Here is a 23,657-nt window from a genome sequence, read left to right as displayed (position 1 = left end):
CTCAGAGGACATCACTAGTCTCTCACTGACATCAATAGCCTTAGCCTCTAGTCTCTCATGGGACATCACTAGTCTCTCACGGGACATCACTGGTCTCTCAAGGGACATCACTAATCTCTCACAGGACATCACTAGTCTCTCACGGGACATCACTAGTCTCTCACAGGACATCACTAGTCTCTCACTGACATCAGTAGCCTCTCACAGACATCACTAGTCTCTCACAGGGCATCACTAGTCTCTCACAGGACATCACTAGTCTCTCATGGGACATCACTAGTCTCTCACTGACATCTAGTCTCTCACAGGACATCACCAGTCTCTCAAAGACATCACTAGTTTCTCACTGACATCACTAGTCTCTCACAGGGCATCACTAGTCTCTCACAGGACATCACTAGTCTTTTACTGACATCACTGGTCTCTCACAGGACATCACTAGTCTTTCACTGACATCACCTGTCTCTTACAGGACATAGCTAGTCTTTCACAGAACATCACAAGTCTCTCACAGGGCATCACTAATCTCCCACAGGACATCACTAGTCTTTCACAGGACATCACTAGTCTTTCACTGACATCACCAGTCTCTCACAGGACATAGCTAGTCTCTCACAGGACATCACTAATTTCTCATAGACATCACTAGTCTGTCACAAGACATTACTAGTCTCTCACTGACATCACTAGTCTCTCACAGGACATCACTTGTCTATCACAGACATCACTAGTCTCTCACAGGACATCACTAGTCTCTCACAGACATCACTAGTCTCTCACAGGACATCACTAGTCTCTCACAGGACATCACTAGTCTCTCACAGGACATTACTTGTCTCTCACTGACATCACCAGTCTCTTGCTGCCATCTAGTCTCTCACAGGACATCACTAGTCTCTCACATGACATCACTAGTCTATCACTGACATCGCTAGTCTCTCAAAGGACATCACTAGTCTCTTACAGGACATTACTAGTCTCTCACTGACATCACTAGTCTCCAACAGGACATCACTACTCTCTCACAGGACATCACTAATCTCTCATAGACATCACTAGTCTCTCACAGGACATCACTAATCTCTCACAGGACATCACTAGTCTCTCACAGACATCACTTGTCTCTCATAGGACATCACTAGTCTCTCACAGACATTACTAGTCTCTCACAGGACATCAGTAGTCTCTCACAGGACATTACTAGTCTCTCACTGACATCATTAGTCTCTCACAGGACACCACTAGTTTCTCACAGGATATCACTAGTCTCTCACTGACATCACTAATCTCTCAAAGACATCACTAGTCTTTTACTGACATCTAGTCTCTCACAGGACATTGCTAGTCTCTCACAGGACATAGCTAGTCTCTCACAGGACATCACTAGTCTCTCAAAGACATCACTTGTCTCTCACAGGACATCACTAGTCTCTCACAGGACATCACTAGTTTCTCACAGGACATCACTAATCTCTCACAGGACATCACTAGTCTCTCAAAGACATCACTTGTCTCTCACAGGACATCACTAGTCTCTCAAAGACATCACTTGTCTCTCACTGACATCACTAGTCTCTCACAGGACATCACTAGTCTTTCACTGACATCACCTGTCTCTCACAGGACATAGCTAGTCTCTCACAGAACATCACAAGTCTCTCACAGGGCATCACTAGTCTCTCACAGGACATCACTAGTCTTTCACTGACATCACCAGTCTCTCACAGGACTTAGCTAGTCTCTCACAGGACATCACTAATTTCTCATAGACATCCCTAGTCTGTCACAGGACATCACTAGTCTCTCACAGGACATCACTAGTTTCACAGACATCACTAGTCTCTCACAAGACATTACTAGTCTCTCACTGACATCACTAGTCTCTCACAGGACATCACTAGTCTATCACAGACATCACTAGTCTCTCATAGACATCACTAGTCTCTCACAGGACATTACTAGTCTCTCACTGACATCACTAGTCTCTCACATGACATCACTAGTCTATCACATACATCACTAGTCTCTCACAGGACATTACTTGTCTCTCACTGACATTACCAGTCTCTTGCTGCCATCTAGTCACTCACAGGACATCATTAGTCTCTCAAAGGACATCACTAGTCTCTTACATGACATCACTAGTCTCTAACGGGACATCACTACTCTCTCACAGAACATCACTAATCTCTCATAGACACCACTAGTCTCTCAAAGACATCACTAGTTTCTCAAATACATCACTAGTCTCTCACAGGACATCACTAATCTCTCACAGGACATCACTAGTTTCACAGACATCCCTTGTCTCTCATAGGACATCACTAGTTTCTCACAGACATTAGTAGTCTCTCAAAGGACATCAGTAGTCTCTCACAGGACATTACTAGTCTCTCACTGACATCATTAGTCTCTCACAGGATATTACTAGTCTCTCACTGACATCACTAGTCTCTCACAGGACATCACTAGTTTCTCACACGATATCACTAGTCTCTCAAAGACATCACTAGTCTTTCACTGACATCTAGTCTCTCACAGGACATAGCTAGTCTCTCACAGGACATGACTAATCACTCACAGGACATCACTAGTTTCTCACAGGACATAACTAGTCTCTCACAGACATCACTAGTCTCTCACAGGACATCACTAGTCTTTCACAGGACATTACTAGTCTCTCACAGGACATTACTAGTCTCTCACAGGACATCACTAGTCTCTCACAGGACATCACTAATCTCTCACAGGACATCACTAGTCTCTCAAAGACATCACTTGTCTCTCACAGGACATCACTAGTCTCTCACTGAAATCACTAGTTTCACAGACATCACTAGTCTCAAAGACATCACTAGTCTCTCACTGACATCGCTAGTCTCTCACTGACATCGCTAGTCTCTCACAGACATCACTAGTCTCTCACAGACATCACTAGTTTCACAGACATCACTAGTCTCAAAGACATCACTAGTCTCTCACTGACATCGCTAGTCTCTCACAGGACATCACTAGTCTCAAAGACATCACTAGTCTCTCACTGACATCGCTAGTCTCTCACTGACATCACTAGTCTCTCAAAGACATTGCTAGTCTCTCATGGGACATCACTAGTCTCTCACAGGACATCACTAATCTCTCATAGACATCACTTGTCTCTCACAGGACATCACTAGTCTCTCATAGGACATCACTAGTCTTTCACTGACATCACTAGTCTCTCACAGAACATTACTAGTCTTTCACATGACATCACTAGTCTCTCACTGACATCACTAGTTTCTCACAGGACATCACTAGGGTTTCACAGGACATCACTAGTCTCTCACAGGATATTACTAGTCTCTCACGGACGTCTCTAGTTTCTCACAGGACATGACTAGTCTTGCTCACATCACTAGTCTCTCACTGACATCACTTGTCTTTCACTGATCACCAGTCTCTTACAGGACATCACTCCACCTTTAGACACTCACTCACAAACTTCTATATCCACTTCCCCTCAGGGGAGTTTCTGCCGCCATTTTAAAGTATGATCCATTTCGTCAAGTAAACGAAGGAAGCCTACATGGACATACCCTCGACATGTGACAGAATGTAATGCAATAGTGAAGTCTCAACAGTGTAGTTTCCAAGTGCTCAAGTGTTTAGCGCAGGGGTCACCCTGCAGAGTTTAGTTCCAAACTGTCTCAACACACCTGCCTGAAATTTTCAATTATACCTAGTAAGACATTGATTAGCTTGTGCAAGTGTGTTTGATTAGGGTTAGAGCGAAACTCTGCAGGGCAATGGCCCTCCAAGCTTGGTGACTCTTCGCTTAGGGCATTCCATTTAAATGCATTCAGATGTTCCACCAGCAGGACACTTATGTAACGTAATCAATGGGCATAGAAATTTGGGCTGGAATGCAACCTTTATCTGCTCTGCTCTATGGCTAAAAGTCTCTTCATCTCTTTGTCCTTAATCTAAACAACCTACTGTCAGAGGGTTTCAGTCACTTTAGAATGGCTCTCCATCTTACAAAATCAGTGAAAAATAGTTTGCCTGCCAGGTTAATAGGATTTGTCAGACAATTCTGTACAATTAAAAAACTGGGTATTAGACCAAATATCTCCAAAGTTTTTTTTATACTGTGATGTATAACTCATGAAATATGCTTAAAAATTGCTGCTTGGACTGTTTGAAATAGGATATTGTAGCTTGTTGTGTAAATGTGATTTATGTGTTCAGGATTACTCTTTGCTGTATGAGGAGGCCCGGTATTTCCAGCTTCAGCCACTGCAGGTGGAGTTGGAGCGCTGGCGTTCGGAGCAGGACTCCAGGTTCACGTCTCGCATGTGTGAGTGTGTGGTGGTCCGCGTGGCCCCTGAGCTGGGAGAGAGAATAACACTGAGCGGAGATAAAGCCCTAATCGAGGACATCTTCCCCGAAATTGGAGACGTCATGTGCAACTCGGTCAACGCCGGCTGGAACCATGACTCCACTCACGTCATTCGCTTCCCTCTGAACGGATACTGCCATCTCAACTCTGTACAGGTGCAGGACGCCTCACACACCTGCTTGTGCCAATATTCATTCATCTTTTTTTATGTACATGTTTATTCTGTTCATTTGTTATTTTGACATTTTTCATTTATTCATCTATCTATGAAAACAATCAATCAATTACATCATTTGTTTAATTGATCATTAACTTACCTTATTATTTATATTATTTTTTATCTATTCCTTCATTCAAACTAATTTATTATTAATTTAGCAAAATTTTTGATTATTCTTCATTTATCTGTTTATTGATTCTGGTCATTTTTTTCACTTAGTCCATTTATTTCATGGTTCAATCTTTCATTGATCACATTTTTTTACTGCTTAAGGACTTATAAGCAAATTTAACAGTCAAAGGGTTCTGATATTATGATAAAGAAACAAATCATTATCAGAAGAATCAAATGCTTAAAAAAATTAAATAAGTGAGCCATGATTTCTGAGAAACAATGTATATACAATGTATACACTCACTGGCCTCTTTATTAGGTACACCTTACTAGTACCAGGTTGGACTTTTGCCTTCAGAACTGCCTTAATCCTTCATGGCAGAGATTCAACAAAGTACTGGAAATATTCCTCAAAGATTTTGGTCCATATTGACATTATAGCATCATGCAGTTGCTGCAGATTTGTCGGCTGCACATCCATGATGCGAATCTCCCGTTCCACCACATCCCAAAGTGCTCTATTGGAATGAGATCTGGTCACTGTGAAGGCCATTTGAGTACAGTGAACTCATTGTCATGTTTAAGAAACCAGTTTGAGATGATTCGTGCTTTATGACATGGCATGTCATCCTACTGGAAGTAGCCATCAGAAGATAGGTACACTGTGATTATAAAGGGATGGACATGGTCAGGGACAATAGTCAGGTAGGCTGTGGCGTTGACACGATGCTCAGTTGGTACTAATGGGCCTAAAGTGTGCCAAGAATATTTCTCTCACACAACACACCATCACCACCAGCCTGAACTGTTGAAACAAGGCAGGATGGATCCATGCTTTCACGTTGTTGATGCCAAATTCTGACCCTACCATCTGAATGTCGCAGCAGAAATTGGGACTAATCAGAGCAGGCAACGTATTTCCAATCTTCTATTGTGTATAATCTTCCAATTTTGGTGAGCCTGTGCGAATTGTTGCCTCAGTTTCCTGTTCTTAGCTGACAGTAGTGGCCCCCTGTGTGGTCTTCTGCTGCTGCAGTCCATCCGCCTCAAGGTTCATCGTGTTGTGGATTCAGAGATACTCTTCTGCAGACCTCGGTTGTAACGAGTAGTTATTTGAGTTACTGTTGCCTTTCTATCAGCTCGAACCAGTCTGGCCATTCTCCTCTGATCTCTGGCATCAACAAGGCATTTGTGCCCACAGAACTGCCACTCACTGGAAATTTTCTCTTTTTTGGACCATTCTCTGTAAACTCTAGAGATGGTTGTGCGTGAAAATCCCAGTAGATCAGCAGTTTCTGAAATACTCAAACTAGCCTATCTGGCACCAACAACTATGCTATGTTCAAAGTCACTTAAATCACCTTTCTTCCCCATTCTGATGCTCAGTTTAAACAGCAGCAGATTGTCTTGACCATGTCTACATGTCTAAATGCATTAAGTTGCTGCCATGTGATTGGCTGATTAAAAATTTGCGTTAACGAGAAGTTGGACAGGCGTATATATGTGATTATGATACAGTATCTAATACAGGATCTAATACCACATCTATTTTACCATATGTAACCCTTTGAAAGAAATCTGCAAGTCTTCTTAAATGGCATCATCACAGGCCGTCAGCTCATTTAACATTACAAACACTGGCCTATGATTCATGTAAGGAACGAATGTACAATATGAGCTCAGATTTTCCTATACTGCGTGTGTGTGTGTGTGTGTGTGCGCGTGCGTGTGCGTGTGTGTGTGTGTCTAGAGGCTGTCTAATCCTGTTTGCTTATTAAATCTTTTGGCCCCTGGCACTTGCCGTCACACTAATGGAAGCAGGAGATTGAGAAAAGTAGCGGCAGAAGACATGGAAGAAAAACGAGAGAAAAAGAGGGTTGAAGGACAAAAGCATGACGGAAAGTCACACTGAGCAGACGGACAGATACTTTGACCTGTAAAGTAGAGGTTTTGGGAGAAAGGCAAAAATGGAGAGGCTGTGAACAGTAGGAGATTGAAGGGGAAATTTGGTGGTGCTGGAGAGAAGAGAAAGGCATGTCCTGGAGGCGAACTAATGCAATGTGATCTCACAGCACTGAGAAGCAGATATCTGCATCCAGACTCAGACAAATAGACAGACAAACAGAACGAGGGAATACGCAAGTGGTTTATGTGTCTCGTTTAATTCAGTCGAGTGAGCTGCTGGACAGATGGTTTATAACACTTTGGTTGTGCTGTTTCTTCTAACTGATTCTGTGCCAGGGGTGTTCAATTAAAGGGACAGGTCACCCAAAAATGAACTCTAGTGATGGTTTATTCATGTCCATTGATACTCAAATTTTCTTTGAGGAACACCAAAGCAGAATTATGATCAAACTTCTTACTATTGTTTATTTTTATTATCAATTTTGTATTATTTTTATTTTCCTCAGATTCAATGATCATATATACTAATCAAATCCTTATTTGCCTCTCAATTGAATCAATATTGATTTAGGCCATTCTCAAACTAAAATGGAATTTGATTGCATTACGCACATATGGAGAATCTCATAAGATTTTCTTTCCTCACATCTTGAATATTCAACAATAATTAAACAAAAAAATCATGGTGCATCACACACAAGTTTAAGGTGCAATAGGAAATCTTGGAAAATGCTCATGTAAGCTTGAGTCCCTCTCAACAAATCGCCATATAAAGCCACACCTCCTGAATGCATGAACGCGCACTTGCGTTTAACTAAACAATTATGCCTCATAATGTATTATTTCATTGACAGTTTTATTGATGACTAAAATATGATTGATTTGGATTTTTGCCAAGTAGCTTTTAGCTTAGCTTGCCACAATTCCCAGAAGGTAGTTTTTAGCTATGTTTTAAGTAGAGTAGCTAATAGCTTAGCTCACTAAATTTTTCAAGTAGCTTGCCCAATACTGCCAATCACCTATTGCACCTTTAAAATAGAACAACTATATAAATATATATTGCAAAGCACTGCATATATATTTATGCTTGCAGCGCTTAGGCCCCTAGTACTTTCACCAACAAAACAATGGTTTCAAGTCTGTTCTTTCTATTTGGTATAGTGTGTCAGACAGACTAAATCTAAAACTGTGGCAATGTCTCCAAGATATTTCAAGAAACCTACATGCAAAGTTACAGTACTCTATAAGTATTTGGACATTTGTGTAAAAATTCAGTATTATGGATTCGTTCAAAAAAAAAATTATATACAGTTGAAATCAGAATTATTAAAGTGCCTTTGAAATTTTTTTCTTTTTTAAATATTTCCCAAATTATGTTTAACAGAGCAATTGATAGCAATTAGAAATTTCGTACTGACACAGTACATAAGAAGATAAAAATAACTGGAAAAAAAGAAATTGCCAGTATTTTTTTACAGTACTGATATATATATATATATATATATATATATATATATATATATATATAAATATGAGCATTATCACGAGTAGCAGTGCGATATGGCTGTATATCGGCACTGGTGGGAGGCGTGCTTTGGCTCGAGACCAATTTATTATGGGGTCTCTGTCACCATCTTGTGGCAGAACGTCAACCGCCTTTGCTTTGTATAGCAGGCTGACCACCAACATGCTGAATCTCCGAAATTAGGAATATTTAAAATAGGTACTATCCCTATAAATAAACTGCATAGTTGCAATCTAAACAACTACATTCTTGACTAAAAAGCCTCAAAAGTACATTATGTTGTCCAACAGGTGCAATATTTGTCAAACTGTAGTGCTTGCCACTTGTGTGGGCAGAGTAATACAGGTGAAGAGGCTGTACTATACAGGTGAAGAGTAATATACTATATCACTATAGTAAAATACTATATCACAATAAAATATTCTCACTGTACATTTAAAAGAGAGGGGATTCCTCTTCTTTTTTTCCCTTACATGTATGGTTGTTGTACATTTCCCAAGACCCATTACACAATCAGCTGTGTTGTTGCCACTTCCACAAGCAGTTTCACTACTGTCCACTTGACACATAAGGCAGCCTGTCATGATCATTCAGATTTAAAATAAAATAGTAATTTATATCTAAATAGTAATGCACACACTTTTTTGGTACGATTGAAATGAAGGGATAATAATAAGTGTGTGTATGTGATTTATTTTTATGTTGGCAGGTTCTGGAACGACTGCAGCAGAGAGGTTTTGAGATCGCTGCTTCTTGTGGAGGTGGTGTGGACTCAACTCAGTTCAGTGAGTACGTCCTGAGGAGAGAGGTCAAACGGAGTCACCGCGGGGTCATGACCTCCGTCATCCGAATCAAACAGGAACCACTGGATTAGCCACCCACTCTGACAAACAATAAACTGGATATGGTATTTTTAACTGAATATAAGGGATGTTTTATGTTGTAATTCTCTGAGAATTTTTCCCCCATTGATTTTGTCCCCAAGTAATCTGTTTCAAATAAGGAAAACATTGTTTAAAATGGAAATGGATACTTTTTCCAAACTTGGTCTCCATTTGATTCTATGTGAAGGTTTGTTTTAAAACTTCAAGACTGCCAGACTTTGCACTATTGCTGGATTTGTCTTCACCATGACAGCTAGAATTGGAAGAAGCTAAACTAATGTCAGACTCTATATATGACATCCTGTAAAAAATATCATCTGCCATACTTACTTAATAAGCTGATTGATGAATCATTTATGATAATAATCGTCGAGTGTTTTCTCATAAATAGCATATCACTCCAGAGAGGAACAGCAGCTCTAATTAGAAACCCACACGCGCACATAAAGGTTAAACCGCAACTGTGGGCTTCATAGGGATCAAATGACTAGAGAAACCCTTATTTTGTCAAATACAGCCATGAATCAGCTCTGAAAGATTTTATTAAAAAGTGTATTTCTTTCCCCAACTGTTCTTCATCCTAATAATTTAATCAGACAATTTAAAAAAAACTTTCAAGCCAGTTAAATGAATTTATATTGTGCTGTAACCTGCAGTATTTTTATTTTGAAACTGTAAAATGTTTTTTGTTTTAAGTTTTTTTTTTTTGGACCATAATTCTACAGTGTCTGGCTACACTTAAAACTGGTTTATAATTCACGAGATTAAAGTTTGAGAGGAATGTAATGTGACATTGTTAATAAACGTTTTTAAAAACCATCAAGAGTTGTTCAGTAACATTTGGAAAAAATTTCCTCATCCATGTATAGCCTGCAAGTGAGCATTTCATTGGTTGCATCTTCTGGAAGAATACACCCTGAATATGACTGAAGAAGTGAAACACTCATGCATTAGAATCTAAGTAAAATTCATTTTTAAACTGAACGAAATGTTATTTATGTGAATAGCGTTTGCTCCGTTTAGAAGAAAACCTGTCCAAACTACTATGAATTTACATAATTAAAACATAATTACAGTGGTATTAAAAATAAGAGGAAACTAGCTTTATTGTAATTTCTTGGAAATTATGATTGAGCACAAGTTGTTCCATGTTGTTCACAAAGACAATCATTTGAGTGATTCAATGACTTAAAAATATGTTGTTTGTCGCTACTTTTGGTGTATGTAGAACAAGAAGAAAGATTAAGTAAGTGAATATTTATCTGGGGGACGCGGTGGCTAAGTGGTTAGCACTGTCCCCTAGAAGGTTGCTGCTTCAAGTCCCAGCTGGGTCAGTTGGCATTTCTGCATGGAACTTGTATGTTCTCCCCGTGTTCGTGTGGGTTTCCTCCGGGTGCTCCTTTCCCCCACAGTCCAAAGACATGTGCTATAGGTGGATTGAATAAACTAAATTGGCCATAGTGTCTGTGTGAGAATGAGTGTGTATGGATGGGTTGCAGCTGGAAGGGCATCTGCTGTGTAAAACATAAGCTAAGATGGCGGTTCATTCCACTGTGGCGACCCCTGATGAATAAAGGGACTACTAAGCCGAAGGAAAATTCATTAATATTTATCTGAAGAACTAAGAACTTATCTGAAGTCTAAAAAAACAAGACCTTACCTCTGAGGAATGTTTCGAATACATAAAGTAAAATCAAATTGTATTTTCGAACGCCCATGTATCAATTCATGTTTAATTGAATCTATAGCGGTCAGGAACTGAATCGTTTATAAACGCTTAATACATTTTAACAAAACACAGGGTCCGTGTGGCAGCATGTGGGAAACGATCACAAAAGTTCCCTCATAAACGAATAATTATCAATAATTCATTTAAGGGATTCAATGATTCACTCAAACTCAAATAGAATCGGTGAACACTTCCGGATGAATTCAAAAGAATCGAATCCTGTCTGAAAAGCTACGCCACAAATGACCCATGGTGTTATCAGTCGCGTCTGCTACTTTTTTGAAAAGGCGATTATTCAAGCAGATGGAAAACCGTTTAATTTAGTATCGAATTATTCTATAATATAAAAGAAACCAAATAATGTCCGAAACGTCGGTCTCAGATAAGTTAGAGAAAGATAATCTTCGTACGCCAACAGAGAAAAAGAACGACGCGCAAACAAACAATACCGAAAACCTTTCGGAAAGTTCAGGCAAGAAAAGAGAGACAACGGACTTAAACGCTAATGTTATCACCAATGAAAACAGCAACTCGAATTCAGTTTCCCTTATTGAGAAAGCAGAGCTGCCAAACCCAAAAACAGAGACTGGTTCATCAAACGCTGCACCTCAGGGTCCTGTAACAGTCTCTCTATTGACCTCCAGCACATCAGCCTCATCTGAAGCTGCTCCAAAGGTCATGGTAGGCCCCGCACAGATGAAATCTTCAACACCCGTGGTCGTAGGGGCCAGAGTTGTGACATCCAGCGTTCAGGGACCAGGGGCCACTAGTTTGGCTCTGGTTCCTCAGCCTGGAAGAGTTTCAGTGGCCATAAGCCAGCCCAGAGTCACCACACTGACCACTGCCAAAGGGCCGGTCATGACTTTGCCAAGGATTTCCACTCCATCACAAAGTGTGCCAATGACGCGCGCCCCTCAGACGGTGCCACTGCAGCTGCCTGCCAACTTCCAGGTACCACAAGGTGAGCTTTTATGTGATATTAATGTCTTTGTTTTAGTGTATTGTAGGCTGTAATGCTGTCTCACCATCAAGTTTACTCAGTCTTGTGGATGTCTTACTGTTAAAGGAATGGTGTTAATCCGCAGTGACAGTGGGCAGTTGATGTTGGTGTCTCAGCAGGCTCTGGCCCAGGCTCAGGGAATGCTGCCAAAAGCAGCCAGTGCCAATGCCTCGGCTATAGTTAGACCCTCGTCCTCACAGGTTTGTTGATTTGGTCAATGTCTTGAAACTGCTGGGCAAGGAAACAACGGTCCTGTGATATTATAAATGAAGTTCTTTATTGTTTTAGTTTTATATCATAATTTTTATCTGATTATTGTTAGTGCTTCATGCATAATAACATGCATTATACAGAGATTTGAATTCATTTAGATTTATTAAATATACATTACATATTTTAATAAAAATGTAATATAATATTTTACTCAAGCATTCATTCAGGTATTTTAATTATGTACTTTAATTTAATTGTGTATACTAATCTAATGTAATGTAAGTATTAGATACAAAATAAATATATATATATATATATATATATATATATATATATATATATATATATATATATATATATATATATTATATATATATAAAATAAGTTTCATTTGCATATAATAATAAAAAGAAGAATATCAATAAAATTATTCTGGTAAAGCTAGAAAAATATGTTAAGTGTATAAATGAGTGCATAAATCAAAATATAGAATTAAGGTAAAGTTGTTTTTATATTCTGAGTTTCTCCTTAAAAAACAATTCAGAAAAGTATTGTTTGCGAAATCATATTAGCAGCCTGCGATCAAAGCACATTGTTCCGTCAATTAAATAGCGCCAATGTTGTTTTGAAGTCATATTTTACATGTGATTTCAGTCACATTTTTCAAGTACCATGGTAAACAATATAGGGAGCATGTCACAAATTGTCACTGAACGAACGTGCAAATATAAAACCAAGTTTACCTCAATAAATATAAAGCATAGAGCAAATAATGAGGGTCCCTTTTATTATGATGTTAGTGTCAGTGATGTTAGTGAGACACTTATGTTTTTTTTTAATTAATGTCTTAAATTAGTTTATGCATATAAATATTTTCTGTTATCATCATTATTTTATTACATTTTGGAATTTGTATTTGGTACTGATGAGTTAAAAATCATGAATGGAATAGTTCACCTAAAATGAAAGTTCTGTTTTTATTTTTTTTACCCTTTACTTGTTTCAGACCTTTATGAGTTTCTTTCTTTTGGTAAACACAAAAGAAGAAAAATTTTGAAGAATGCTGAAACCATGTAAACATTGGCTTCCATAGCATTTGTTTTTCCTACAATGGATGTCAAGATACAGGATTTCATCTATCTTTAAAATATCTTCAATTCACTTCATGTTCATTTCTATATAGCAATTTTACAATGTAGATTGTGTCAAAGCAGCATAACATAGAAGTTCTAGTATATTGAAACTGTGTCCAGTTTTCAGAGCGTTTTAGTTTAGTTTAGTTCAGTGTGGTTTAAATTTCACTTCTTAAAGTCCAAACACTGAAGATCAAATCCATTGATGCACAGCTCCACAAGTCCCAAACCAAGCAAGCCAGTGGCTACAGTGGCAAGGAACAAACTTCTCCAATTGACGAAAGTGAAGATAAAAAAAAATTAAGAGAAACCAGGATCCGCTGGGCATGACCTTTTTTCCTCTGGCCAAACATCTTGTGCGGAGCTGCAGTCTAGGTGCCGCAGGTTAGAGAACACTGGATTTCCATTATGGAGAAGCTGCAGGTGTAAGTAGGTCACCAGCAGGTGTTCAGGCTGGCCCACAGGATCAATGCGAAAACTCTTCTGTTATTGTGATCTTTCAGGAATCAGTCTCACGCTCTCCACTCCTCCAAGACCATCTGCTTTAGGATATGGAGTGGTCCTGATCTTCTTTTGTGTTCAACAGAAGAAAGAAGCTTAAGGTTTAGAATCACTTGATGGAGAGTAAATAGTGAGTAGATTTTCAAGGATGAACTGTCTATTGAACACTCTCTTATTGTTAAGAGTATTTTTGTGTTTTTCCAGGTAAGTTTGGTGCTATGATCAAATTAGTACCAAAGAAGGTCTACACTCAATAATTTATTAAACGAATCACAGAAAAAAAGAAAAAACTAAGGTTTCAATCACTGGCAAAGGCTCATGGTCGAAATGTTTGACTTCTTTTTTTTTTACTTAACTTCTCTAAAAAAAAAAATGAAATAACCCATTTTATTCTACATCATTTTTTTCACAGGCAACTATAAACACCACACCGCTCATCAGAGTTTCTCTCCCTCCTACAAGTGCATCAGCTACTGCTAATATTAAACTTAACCCTACTGTGGGGACTGCCATTCAGAAACCAGCCGCAGCTACAGGAACTGCTGTTTTCACGCCATCATGTTCAGCAGGAACCGCCATCAGTAAGCCGGCCGCTGTTGTAGGCACAGCCATCAGAAAGCCCAGCTCTACCATGGGGCCAGTTATCAAAGCCAGTCAAATGACTCCAAACAGCAGCACACCAGGGACATTTAACCAGAGGACTAATTCTGTCACCGCAACTACAGTAATTAATACCTCTGCTGGAAAGGTATTACTCACTTTGGCTGCATCAATTATTGATCTAAACAACAAAACAAAACAAAAATGATTCATACTGTGCCTTCAGGGCAAGTGTTGACTGAAATGCATTGTTAGCTTTCCCTCAGTGATTTAAATAGAAACGTAGGTCATTCCGTGTCACATTTATCTACATAATCATGTGTGTGCGCTTCATTTGTCTGCAGTCTGTGGGCAAAGGTGGACCCTCCATCCAGAGTAATGCCCCGCGAGTGGTGTCTCCTAATGTACCACCCAGATCCAGCACAAACACATCCTCAACACCAGTCACTGTTACAGCTGTAAGTTCATGTGTGTAAGGATACACAGATATTAACTACCTAAAGACAAAATTATTACATGCCAATCCATACTAGAAGCATGCTAACCTATATGATGTTATAACTTTTTCAAACCTCTTCAAAACTACTTCAGTTATTTAAACTGTTTAACTACTTCAAACTTTCAGACAAGGCTTTCTCAAGACACCATAAAGTTTGTCCATAAACTTTACTTTTCTAGTTATAATAAAAACAACTACAGATTGTCTTAAAGCCCTATTGTTAGTGGAATTCCGTCCACCATGGAATCAAATCTCAAGTTAACAGATAAGAAAAAAACTTATTCAGAAACATCACTTCAGAACTTTAAATTAAGGAGTGTTGTTGTTTTTTTAATTGTATTATTGAGTGTTGTAATGTCTTAGCGATAGCAAGATGGATGATCTTACTCAAGTGTTTACTCAGGATTATAATGCCGCATGGCGTAATACAAAATCAGTTCAATCAACAGAATTCTCTCTGTATTAATCTACCACATCAGGGAATTCACCAACATTAACCTTAAACAATAAATTACAACTGTATGCAGTTATAAATAGTTATTTCCTTCATCTCTGAGTTCAAGTCAAACTCATCTTCAGATAAGTCTTAATATATTAAAGCACTGGGTGTGTTGCTAAAAAAGTATACCAAGTGTTCATCTCAAATATTTCAAACAATGTAAAAATTATTGCAAATTTTACTACTTGAAAACGAGCAAACCATATAAACCATGAACTGAATATAGGTATATTTGGAATTAAATCAAGGTACAACTGTATAATTTTTTTTCACCAGAGTTTTGCCTTAAATCAATTATAAATTAGGCCTACATTAAATGTGCATATCGAATATTTTACATTAACTTATGGGAATAAAATGTTGACATTTTAAAAGCCAAAAACTGTATAATGTCCAATTAATTGCAGGGATTACGTGTGTCTAAATTGTCTAATAGTTGACTAAATTGTTTAAAAATGTGATTCAAATGTGATTAAAAAATGTCATCAGTTTAAAGGCTTGAGGCCATTTAGGTAGTGTAAAGTGATAATATACAGTATTAATATGCATAACCATTTATCTAAGATAACATTTAAGTGTTTTTATACTGTTTTATTAGTAGTTTAAAGAAGAAAAACAACTTTTAAGTTTATAAAAGTAACTAATATTAGGTCAGCTAAATGTAAAAGTGCAGAAAATGAGCACAAACAATTAATTGGCTTTAATTAAGACCTGTTTTTTTATTTTAAATACAGTTTAAGTCCGAATTATTAGCCCCCCTTTTATTATATATTAAGAAATATATTAAGAATATTAAGAAAGTTTATTAAGAAAGTCTTATGTGTGTTATTTCGGCTGTAAGAAAAGTAAATAAAAGTAAAAAAAAAAAAAAATTCAGGTCAAAATTATTAGCCCCTTTAAGCTTTATTATTTTTCGATAGTCTACAGAACAAACCACCATTATACAATAACTTGCCTAATTACCCTAACTTGCCTAGTTAACCTAATTAACCTAGTTACGCCTTTAAATGTCACTTTAAGCTGTATAGAAGTGTCTTGAAAAATATCTAGTCAAATATTATTTACTGTCATCATGGCAAAGATAAAAATAAATCCGTTCTTAGAAATGAGTTATTAAAATTATTATGTTTAGAAATGTGTTGACAAAAATCTTCTCAGAGAAATTGGTGAAAAAAATAAACGGGGCTAGTAATTCAGAGGCACTAATAATTCAAGGGGGATAATAATTCTGACTTCAACTGTATGTGCATCATGAAACTAGTAATGTCTCAATTTTTACCACCAGGAGACCTTGGAGAATGTGAAGAAGTGTAAGAACTTCCTGGTCACTCTTATGAAGCTGGCATCAAGTGGCACTCGCTCTGCTAACATGGCCCAAAATGTCCGCGCTCTTGTCAAAGGCCTGCTGGTATGATGTCGCTTTTGGCTACTAAAATCAATGTATCACATAAATCACAATCCAGTATATTCTGCAAGGCCAAGGAAAGATGTTGATGTTTGGATTGAAGTAAAATAGACTGATGGGGACCATTGTAGCATTTCAGTTCTTGAACAACCATGTTAGAAGATGTTCCAGGGTTACAATGCTAAGATTCATTGGACTTAAATTGTAAGGTAGCTTTAATTTCAGACATTAACCGATGACGAGATGATCTGATGCAGACTGAATATGTCATACTGCCGAAAAAAAAAAAAAAAGAGTGCCATCAAATTGGAACACTTGACAAACTTGAACAAAGAAGTCTGTGGAAAAAAAAGTCTTTGTTTTATTGATCTTTTGCAATATCAATGCAAAATGTTAATCATTTATGTTTTAAAATGTTTTTGGATGAGAGTTGAGAAATCTTGGGAAACCATTTCAAACAATGTAGATGATGTCAGATTGTAAAATTGAAGATTTTCAGACCCTAAAATCCAACTAACTTCGGCAATTCTCAATGATTCTTGGAGATCTTTTTAGCCACTTACAAATCCTCCTAACGGTTTGTTTGGACAAGATCAGGCTGATTCATAACATTGCCCTGATGGTGGAAAAGGGCATTTTTGTGTGTAAACAGCTGGCCATAGCTGAATATTGTCCTGTTTTTAGTCACCCATGTCTACTAAAACAGAGAATTATCTATGCAAATATACTTTAAAAATGCATTTCTCATATGAATTCATAGAGGTGCCAATAGATGAAACATGCGCATGCAACACACTCACATAAACAGTATATTCTTTACTATGAACATTATACATTAACATTATTACTGCTCTAGAGCAGTGTTTTTCAACCACGTTTCTGGAGGACCACCATCATTGCATGTTTTGAATGTCGTCACACCCATTACAGGACTTTCAGTCTCTGCTAATGAGCTGATGATCTGAATCAGATGGGTTTAGTTAAGAAGACATAGAAAATATGCAGAGCTGGTGGTCCTCCATGAATGTGGTTGAGAAACACTGCTCTAGATTCCAGTGGTGGCATGGGTTACACCCCAGCTTAAGTGTTACAATTAGTGGTGGGCTGTTATCGGCGTTAACGGGAGACTTAACACGCGATTAAAAAAAATATCTCAGTTAATCTATTCTCAAATTTGGGTTGGGAACTGGGTCTATTCTACGCAAGCTATAATGACTTTCACTTTGATATTTTAGCGTGGATGTATACCTGAACGGTGAGCCTTCTGAATCCAATCAGCAGGATGCCCTTCTGGATCTTTCACTTACTCCGAAGACTACTAACGTTTACATGGACATCTGTAATCTAGTTATTTGCCTTAATAGACAATAATATAATTAAGGTGTTTACGTGAAGTGCTTTCATGTAAGAGTTTCCTGTAATTTTGGGTGACTTTAACTCATGAACATTTCATTCATGCCCCCGTGACAAACTGGGGTATTAGACGCAAATAAGGAGTAAAGACTGGTGAGAGTGTTATGGAATTTAATAACGCATGCCAAATGGAAAAAAAAAAAACGTCTGCATTTCGCTGTGTGTGTGTGTGTGTGTGTGTGTGTGTGTGTGTGTGTGTGTGTGTGTGTGTGTGTGTGTGTGTGTGCGCGCGCGCGGTCCTTTACTGACAGCCACGTGTGTGGATCTTTTTGGTAAATATGGCAAAGTCCTACATGACAGTAATAGTTTGATTGCGGTGTTTACTTCAATAATGCCACTAATATATGCATACTCCACATGTCTTAATTCCATTTCTGTTTAGTTCTGTTATCATTTATGACTTTAGTCAGATTAAGGTGATCAAAAATCGCTGTTTGGAGCTTATGTAGGCCTACGGTTCAAAATTCATGTTTAACTGAATAAACAGTTAGTAAACGCAAGTATTTCTTATTGAACATAATTTATTTTCATCACCAATTATCATTGTAGAACAGTTTGTGAAGCAGTTAGTGATGCATTTTGGAAATAGGAGATGAGCCCCTGGTCTAATGCGCCACCTGGCTTGAGAAACCCGTTCTTAAAACTTATTATTTGGGTAGCAGCACACATATTCTGAATGCCTTTGGCAGAATTCAAATGAGCCATTTTAATCTAAATTAATCTATCTTAATTGCGAGATTAATCCAGATTACAAAAATTAATCTATGCCCACCTATAGTTACAATACAAAGTGTTACAATACACTTTGATTGCACTTGGTGTGATGTAAGTCTTGGATGCAGCTGAACAACCAAGCCATCCATTGCCTAAAGCTCTCTACACATTGTTATTGAGCTAAGGTCACACAGTTTAGAGCTCTGTAGATATTGACTAAAGTAAAGTTGGTGACTTCTGCACACTGTGTACCTACAGTAAGCATGTGCCAGCCCCCACTCTGTGATTTTATTGTGGCCTACCACTTCATAGCACTTTTTTTCGCTTCCAGTTTCTTTTACTTTGTTATAATACCTTATATTTGATATACATTTTGTTCATATTTTGAGCAGGAGGTTAATCAAAAATATATATTTATTTACATCCTTCTTTTCTCATATTTACCAAGGATGCCAATGTTAGTGCAAGACACTGTAACAAGCCAGAAAAATATGAATCACTGCACTTCAGATACAGTCATAGACTCCTTGGTATTTTCTTATTTAAATCCAAACAGTGACTATTTTGGGGATATTTTAATGTGCTTTTAATGTTTTCTCTGTGAGTACTCTAGGATGGGAAACTAGACGCTGAAGAATTCACAGAGAAACTCTACATGGAGCTCAAATCGTCTCCTCAGCCATATCTAGTGCCTTTCCTGAAGGTGACTGCAGCTTCTTTGCTTATGAAACCCATTTAGATGTTATCAGCAGCTTCAACAAAGTCATATGAGGGTGCTGACCTCATTTCTGGCCTGATTTTAAGATGAAATCTATTATCAGACCTTCGTGGCTCGTGCATGAATGAGACACGACCTCTTTGGTTTGAGCTAAATTAGAGACGCTGATGTGTTCATTCTTTCAGAGGAGCCTGCCAGCCGTCCGTCAGCTCACGCCAAACTCGCAGCTCTTCATTCAGCAGTGCGACCATCTCAAGCCTTCAGATTCAGCCTTGACCAAATCCACAAACCAGAAGGCCTCTGCGTCTGTCAGCTCCTCCCTCAAAAACAGCCAGCCAACCAGAACACCTCAGCTGGTAAATCCCAACCCATTATTTTCAGCGGCAATGTAATTCATCATGAATATGATTTCAGGGCTTGCCTATATGAAACAACGGAAAAGTAATTTGATAATGAAGGAAAACAAATGATCGTCCAGCGCTGTGAAAACAAACCCGTGTGTTCATAAATGTCACTGTACAGGTATGATTTCTCCAGCAATAGTTAAAAGAAACATACAGTGTCTGGAATTCAGGTTTATTTGGCTGTCCTGAATATGCCGTTTTGATATTTTATGTAATAGTATACTGTTTGTATGAGCAGTCTAATTTCACACTGCCTCCTTCCCAGCGCACTGGTTCATTTTTATGACAGCCTCTCTTCACTTTGTCTTCATTTCCTGGTTAACTCACCACCGCCCACGGTGTACAGGCTAATTCACTTAAAACCACCAGTATCCCACAAGCCCAAGCGCAGCCAAATTAGTTTTACTCTAGAGACAAAGATGCATGAGTCTTACCCCATTTCTTACCAGGAATGTCATGTTATCATATTCAAATAATGTCATGATTTGTTTTTCTGTAATCTAATATCACCTTTTTATTGGACGTCTTGATGGATTTCCACTGAAATACAGAAGCTCATTTCCCGTATACCTGAATAGACTTTGGAGGCTTGATTACTTCTGAATCAGAAAGTGCTCTGAGGATTGTTTTCAAGAAGTCCTGCTGTTTAATATGGCTTGTACATTGTCCTCGAGGTGGACCAGACCTGGTGTACATTCTTTGAATATTTTCATATACATAATTTTAGCATCTTTTCTGTATTTATTCAGGCTGACTACTTGTGTTTTTCCTCTTGTTCAGGTGCAAACTAAAGAGGTGGTCGTCAAACAGCCTCAGGTGGGCTTAGCTGCGCAGAGCCAAACCCACTCTAAACACATGGTCATTCAGACCAGCACTCATTCAACAGGTATAAGCTATGATTTTGATCTCTTTTCTATAGTTGTTTGTGATCCTCAAGGCTGCATTTTACATTTACAAATATAATTAAACATGCTTTCATTCAAAGCGACTTACAAATAAGAATATAATATAGCACTTCAAATCACCAGAGAGCAGCAATATATAGATGCCATGACAAGTCTTAGTTAGTCTAGCAGTTTATTTTTTATATATATAGTTGAGTCATAGCAGAGTGTTTATAGGAAAGTGACTGGTGCATATAGAGAGGAAAGAGCACCACCGACATGTAATTACTGTCAAGTTGCTCTCACCATAAAACATATTTTATTAGAATGTGAAAGTAACATTAGAAAAGATTTTTTTTTTTATTTAAAACAATTTGATGGGAACATTTTCATAGGTGCTGCTTAAGGCAGTTGGATTAAAGGTATAATTTCTAAATTTTGTAAAGGTTTAAGGATGAATAAACCTCACCCAACTGAATATGTTAAGAACAAAATGGGAAAAAGAAGGAAATTTTATTATTTCAAATGAAGATTGGTTAGATATATGTGAATTCGCATCAAAATGCACAAATTCATGTATGTGGCAGGAGTTTGGGTGGAAATGTCTTATCAGATTTTTTATTACACCAAAACAAAAAACATATACTGCAGGAGTGGACAGTAAACACTGGAGACAGTGTGGGTTCCAATTAGGGCTGTGACGGTAACGGATTTTCTGTTACCGCGGTGATAAAGCAAGAAATCATGCGGTATGTCGGTTAACCGCGCACATATATATATGCAATATATTATATATATATATATATATATATATATATATATAAGCATTTTTAACGCACCGTTGTAATTTCTATATCGCAATCCCTTTATCAACATTTTTAATACAAGTCATTATTTTAAAGATTATGACTTGAGAATATGATTTTACCTCAGCGATGCACTCTTCTCCTTTGCCCTCGCGCTGAGTTCAGGTAACGGAGTGTTGTGAAGTAGTTAAACTATCAAACTGGCACAGGAATATCAGTATATTAATATAGGCTTTGCTAAAAGGCTGGTCAAATGTGGGTCTTTTTTTACAGAAGCTATAAACAGACGCGCATCTGTGACTGGTAATGAGTCAACAATCGCATATATTTGACTTATTTAAAGTAGGCTATAGGCTATAGCACATAATAATTGTGTGTAAAGAAGTTTATTAAAAATGTAGCTAATATATCACAGGGGTTTGTGTAGCAGCAATTACAGTGGAGCATTAATTAAATCCTTTTTTTCCCGTGGAGCGAAACAAACACTGCACAGTTTTGTAGCGGACGGGGACGCACAAAAATATACAATTCATATATTTTCGTTGGAAGAAAAATATTCTTTGAACGAATTTAGTTTTGTACAATTTGTATCTTAGTTTTTGTCGGTCAGTTATTTACAAAATAAACAAGAATAACTAATAAACTTTGAGGTGAAGCGATGTGCCTCAGGGTCCGCTATATGCCGCGGCCAAAACACAAACTGGTCTGTTAAATACAATCGTAATATAAGTGAAATATTCAGTTTCGAATATGGAATCTTTGTTAACTGTATGATCAAAATTAAAAGAGCAGCCTATATTATCACTCTTTATGACAAATTTCCATTGATCGGTCAGTTTCGCTTTAGTTTAATCAAAGCGTTTGAACTTTTTGATATTTTAGGCAAAGTGGTCTACATAACCAATGATTGAACTTATCCACCTGCGACCCACCCATAATTAAACATCATGTAGGCGAGCTGGCTTTTTGATTACCTGAACCGTGTATTAACGGCTGCACCAGCATAACCGAGATCTGCGTTTTAATAGCAGCACCAGCAGATATAAGAGAGTTTGTTTCATAACAGCGTTTTATGCTTCTTAAATATCTAATATTAAGAGAGAGACTCCATAAGGTACATAACCTGCGCACACTTGATTATTGCTTTAATGTGTAAAGTCATGGACGTATCTCACAGCGCAAAGCATAACTTGTCCTTTAAATGTCCATGCTTAATATGTCATTGATGAGGTCTATCTATTAGTTAGTATAGGCTGCTCTTTTAATTTTGATCATACAGTTAACAAAGATTCCATATTCGAAACTGAATATTTCACTTATATTACGATTGTATTTAACAGACCAGTTTGTGTTTTGGCCGCGGCATATAGCGGACCCTGAGGCACATCGCTTCACCTCAAAGTTTATTAGTTATTCTTGTTTATTTTGTAAATAACTGACCGACAAAAACTAAGATACAAATTGTACAAAACTAAATTCGTTCAAAGAATATTCTTCTTCCGACGAAAATATATGAATTGTATATTTTTGTGCGTCCCCATCCGCTACACAACTGTGCAGTGTTTGTTTCGCTCCACGAAAAAAAGGATTTAATTAATGCTCCACTGTAATTGCTGCTACACAAACCCCTGTGATATATTAGCTACATGTTTTTATAAACGTCTTTACACAAAATTATTATATGCCATAGCTTATAGCCTGCTTTAAATAAGTCAAAATATTTGCGATTGTTGACTCATCACCGGTCGCAGCATGCGCGTCTGTTTATAGCTTCTGTAAAAAAAGACCCACATTTGACCAGCCTTTTAGCAAAGCCTATATTAATATACTGATATTCCTGTGCCAGTTTGACACTGTAAATTAAACTGAGAAGAGTTTAACTACTTCACAACACTCCGTCACCTGAACTCAGCGCGAAAAGTGCAGCGCTGAGGTAAAATCATATTCTCAAGTCATAATCTTTAAAATAATGACTTGTATTAAAAATGTTGATAAAGGGATTGGGATATAGAAATTACAGCGGTGCGTTAAAAATGCTTATTTTCTGTGGAGCCATTGATTTGAGTTAGTAGGTCTGCTTTATTAAAATAAGCTTAAAATAAAAACAGCC

General features: G+C 37.7%; 2 protein-coding genes across 3 annotated transcripts in view; both read left to right on the top strand.

The window, feature by feature from the left end:
- The window catches only part of kctd1 (potassium channel tetramerization domain containing 1), a 44,114-nt gene extending 34,266 nt beyond the window's left edge, over nt 1–9,848 (top strand). For both annotated transcript variants that reach the window (XM_056445569.1, XM_056445568.1), the window contains exons 4-5: nt 4,231–4,536; nt 8,855–9,848. In XM_056445569.1, the coding sequence (XP_056301544.1) occupies nt 4,231–4,536; nt 8,855–9,019 (471 nt within the window). In that variant the 3' untranslated portion in view covers nt 9,020–9,848. The remainder of the gene's footprint in view (nt 1–4,230; nt 4,537–8,854) is intronic.
- Nucleotides 9,849–11,118: 1,270 nt separating this feature from the next.
- Nucleotides 11,119–23,657, top strand: part of taf4b (TAF4B RNA polymerase II, TATA box binding protein (TBP)-associated factor) — a 29,479-nt gene continuing 16,940 nt past the window's right edge. Inside the window, exons 1-8 of the mRNA XM_056481425.1 lie at nt 11,119–11,719; nt 11,825–11,958; nt 14,018–14,353; nt 14,550–14,663; nt 16,489–16,611; nt 19,349–19,438; nt 19,639–19,809; nt 20,638–20,743. Of these exons, the coding sequence (XP_056337400.1) occupies nt 11,119–11,719; nt 11,825–11,958; nt 14,018–14,353; nt 14,550–14,663; nt 16,489–16,611; nt 19,349–19,438; nt 19,639–19,809; nt 20,638–20,743 (1,675 nt within the window). The remainder of the gene's footprint in view (nt 11,720–11,824; nt 11,959–14,017; nt 14,354–14,549; nt 14,664–16,488; nt 16,612–19,348; nt 19,439–19,638; nt 19,810–20,637; nt 20,744–23,657) is intronic.

Source organism: Danio aesculapii, chromosome 20 (assembly GCF_903798145.1).
Source record: "Danio aesculapii chromosome 20, fDanAes4.1, whole genome shotgun sequence".
Lineage (NCBI taxonomy): Eukaryota > Metazoa > Chordata > Actinopteri > Cypriniformes > Danionidae > Danio > Danio aesculapii.
The sequence above is the reverse complement of the archived record's forward strand: the minus strand, read 5'-3'. Positions and strand labels throughout refer to the sequence as shown.